This window comes from Octodon degus, unplaced genomic scaffold, assembly GCF_000260255.1.
Source record: "Octodon degus isolate 3935 unplaced genomic scaffold, OctDeg1.0 scaffold00176, whole genome shotgun sequence".
NCBI classification, from domain to species: domain Eukaryota; kingdom Metazoa; phylum Chordata; class Mammalia; order Rodentia; family Octodontidae; genus Octodon; species Octodon degus.
The window spans coordinates 3,353,534-3,357,785 of NW_004524752.1; the positions used below are offsets into that span (position 1 = coordinate 3,353,534).

Below are 4,252 nucleotides of genomic sequence, written 5' to 3' on the forward strand. Positions count from 1 at the left end.
GAAACTTTAAAAAGTATATTTCCATTTTCTATTGACTTTATATTACTTCTTCCCTGTCTTTTATACACACATACACACATATAAATGAAAAAAAATACGTATATAACCCAACATAAGATTGATACTGTTTCAAAGAAATCTTCAATGACCTTTAAATAAGAGTTCATCTAATATATCTTTTATATAGTCCTGCATAACTATCATATTGAGAGCTCTCTATTGTTCATCCAGGAGCATAATGGAACCTCTCTTGCCTTTTGAATTATGCTCTTTGTTATTTCCTATATGCTACTTCTGGAAGTATTAAAATATTTCAAGTTTGTATAACTAGAAAATCTTACTTTTAGTTTTCAAAGGTATGTTTGCTAAGTATAAAATTCAAAGAGGACAGATCTTTACTTTCAGTCCTCTAATTAATCTAGTTTCTTACACCCTTGGTTCTTTTTTTTTTCTAATGTGGAATAAGATGCTATTTAATTTTGTTCTTCCATAGCTAATATTTTTATGTATATACTTTAATGATTTTTTCTTTACAAGAAGTTTTGGACAATTTCATTTTTGTGTATCTTGGTATGATTTTATTTAAATGTCTTTGCAAAAGGTTCATTTTTCTTGGAAATGTGGTATTATAAGTTGAACTAAATTCAGAAATTTTAAATCTTTAAAAAAAATGCTTAAAACTACTGTTTGAAGCAAGGTACAATTCCCCTATGATGAATGCTATCACTATGTATATATAAAATGTACCAACAAAAAAATTCAAGGAAAAAAAAAATCATTTGCAGAAAACGGTAGAAACCAGAGTTGACAAACGCTCTTCTTTTCTCACTTACCTTGCATTTCTTACTTATGAAGAGAACCACAGAAAATGCTTAGCCACATTTTTAAAGGTTCAGCTTTTCCACCAGATTAAGACTACTACTGAACATATTTTCAGTATACTGTATTTCTAACTCTAAACCCAAATATCTCACCTGGTTTAATTTTTCAGTGTGATTCAGCCTTGAAGTCTTCCCTGAACTGTACGTGGAAGTCTTCTCCATGTTCCCTAATTGCTTCGGCAGTTCCATATTTGAAGTGGGTTGTGAAAAACACGGCTTTGTAACTGGGCAGCCTGTAGAATATGACCCTTGTTGTTTCATTCTAAATGGTTGGGCAAAAATCTTACCTTTTGTGAAAAACAAAAGAAGAAAAATTGTCACTATCAATTTCTAGCTTATTTTGTGGTAGTTACACTCTGAGAATTGCCCTTAACTCAGAAGTAAAAATTAAAGGAAGCTTATATTTTTAGTCAATAGAGAATAGACACAGCATTTTTACCCAGAAGGTGGGGTTAAAGTTCCACTTAAGGTCACTTGAATATAATTACAGAAAGGCAGGATTTCATAGGTAAAAATCTAAAAAGCTGTATCTCATTTGGAATACCAAAAAATCTCCAGCTGAGGAATGTGATTAGGGCTATGTTTATCAAGAGACAGGCAAACCACATAATAAATGATATTACCCTACCTAGAATTAAGTTACTTATAGATCTGTGGGAGGGAGAAATATCATGGGGTAAGTGTACTGTTTACAATAAAAGATGTTAACACTTGTAATCGCTATGGCCTAGCTCTTTAAGATTAAGCACCAAATAAACCAATTAATTCCAAGAGATCTTGGAAAAGATGGGGGGGCATGGATGAAGAATATATAAGCAAGCCAATCACTAGGAAGAATATCTACCTCCAATATTCCAGTTAGCAAACATCTTCACACAACTCCACCTCTTAGAAGTTGAATAGCATGATTTAGTTTCCCTAAGTCTGAGTACGCCAAAAACACTGATAAGGTTGAAGGCTATATCTGAAACACTCAGTAGCCTCCACAGCTTTCTTTGATACATTTGGTCTTTACTGTTCTTTTCAAACTACACTACCTACTAGTTTGAACACTGCTTTGTAAATTTGCGACACATTCTTATAATTTATGGACTTTGAAGAAAAAAAAAATCACAGAAATAGGGATAAAATGCTCCAAAACATATTGCCCTTCTGCTCAGTGTATAAAGTCTACATTGTTAAGGGATAAAGACAATTACACCAGTCCTGGGCCTTTAGCTATTACTTCTTAGGAGGTTACTTGATGCCAGGCTCTTTGTGGGCTTCTTACATCTCATGTAAGATCCTCAGCACAACTCCAGCACATCTCTATTTTACAGATGAGGAAACTCAGACTTGGCACAAGTAATTTAACTAGTATCACTCAACTTGCATGTAGTAGAGTCAACTATAACAAACCCATGGAGCTCAGTCCTTTCTTGCCTCTCTATGTAATGACTTCTCCAATACTTGCTCACCCACAGAACAACATGCTTACCTGCTGGCCATCTTCTATGCCTTTCCTCTGAGACACTCTTCTTTAGCATCAATAAAGAACCTGCTCTGGTCTGTTCTACAGAAATAATATCTGAAGCTGCATTCAGCACTTCAAACATAGAGAAGAATCCATATTGCATATATTGAAATGATCGTCCAAATCGGTGGACAAACGCCTTCTCAAAATCAGAAAGAAGAACAGGAGACAATGCCAAGAGGTCTTTCAACTCACTCTTCACAACAGCAGGAAGAATAGGAGGCACCCTTCCTCGGTAAGGCACTCGATGAGAACTTGTCCCAGGGCAAATACTGGCCCTTCCCTTCTGCACGGAGTTTTGAACCTTATGGCTACTCCTCTGTTTTGCAACTAAACTTGCTATTCCTTTGGTGGATTCGTCTGGAATGGCTAAGAGATGTGGAGGGGTAAAAAAAAATCACATTTAGATGAAAAACTTACTCTTTATCCTTTGTACCTATGCTATGTAGACAATTCATAATTCTTGAAAGAGCTGTTCATCTAGGTTGGATGATAAATATAATGCCTTTGGTTCCTTCATTTTTTTTCATTTTGGGCAACAACCAGCTAGCTCCTCTACCAGAAAATGGAAGAACTCAATGGCTGACATCATTGATAATTCCTATAGGTCCTGAAAGATTTAAAATTCTTGGGATGAATAACAAACTTCCTTACAATGATTTGTGTGTGTCAGAGAGAGAGAGAGAGAATGTGTGTGTGTGTGTATATATATATAGACAGCTTGCATGCATTTACATTTCATGGAACTTGAAACAAATTTTTGTAGTTTAAAATTCCTATTTTTATGAGTCTCTGAACTTAAGATGCAATAATCTGAAAATTCAGTCATGAACATAGCTTACTTTTGCTGTGGCGCTAACAGCCTACATCATCAAAGACCTTATGATACCACCACCCTTCAAAGTAAAATTCACTGCCTGGGATGCAGAATAACTTCAGAGCTAAAAAGAATGCTTTACTAGGTGATAATCTTTAATTATAAAGTTTAAAGGCCCTCAAAAATCTTAAACCTACCTTTCAGTATTACGGTACCATCCCCACTGGGGCAGACACTAACCACATCAGGCATGTCCAACACCAGCTCCATAGTGGACCGGTAGCCAAGGATTCGGAGTGGTAGACGGTTGCCAACCATCAAAAGATACTCCTTTTCCAACTGATGTGGGGTCAAACCATCTTTAGTGGAAATAAGAAGTGATCTTATTTCTTTCCTCAGACATTCCTGGATACGCTCTTGTTCTGACATCATACCCTACAGAATTCAAGACAAACACTGCCAATGAGGAAAAGCGGGCAAACCCGTGCAATTAAAACAAGCTGTAGTAAACATAAACTAAAATCAGAGTTCTAAAACCGATGAAGCAGAAGCAACACTGTGAAGGCGTTCTGGGGTTTATGCCCCGCCCCCACTATTCAAAACCCACTTCTCAATCCGTGTTGATGAACCTACGTGGGTCGCTAGAACTCGCTGCTCCCGGCTGGCATGGGAAACCCAGCTGAGCTCCTTCCATTAGCTGCGAGAAGCCCTAACTCGGTCTCCCTGGGAGCGCCAAAATCCACCGCAAACTTTGCAAACTGGAATCGCTCAAGGGCTCTCTGGGAACCCCAGCGTAGCGAAAGAGGCGCCGGCCAGTGCTTTTTCTCTAACCAGAACCACCCGGAAGGCTCCGGCTTCTTCTTACCTCGAGTCAACGACCTCCTTCGCGCCCTGCCCAGGCAGCCCAGATGGAGCGGCCTTCCCCACCCCACGTGCCTCACGGGCTCACTGGGGCGTCGTCCTTCCACCTGCCCTGAATTGGGATGAAAAGAAAACGAGAGGCAAGCGGCGGGAGCGCCCGTGCGCCGCAGGCTCTGCCCG

The 4,252-nt window shown here is 38.6% G+C and overlaps 1 protein-coding gene across 2 annotated transcripts in view; it reads right to left on the minus strand.

Moving 5' to 3' along the window:
- Tdrd5 (tudor domain containing 5) overlaps positions 1 to 3,640 on the minus strand; it is a 114,964-nt gene extending 111,324 nt beyond the window's left edge. The window contains exons 1-3 of one of the 2 annotated variants that reach the window (XM_023703573.1): positions 3,409 to 3,640; positions 2,359 to 2,763; positions 975 to 1,168 (exon numbers count right to left, since the gene is read on the minus strand). In XM_023703573.1, the coding sequence (XP_023559341.1) occupies positions 975 to 1,168; positions 2,359 to 2,763; positions 3,409 to 3,640 (831 nt within the window). Of the gene's footprint in view, positions 1 to 974; positions 1,202 to 2,358; positions 2,764 to 3,408 lie in introns of both variants that reach the window. The other variant, XM_004643439.2, reaches the window with a different exon arrangement.
- Positions 3,641 to 4,252: the final 612 nt, after the last annotated feature.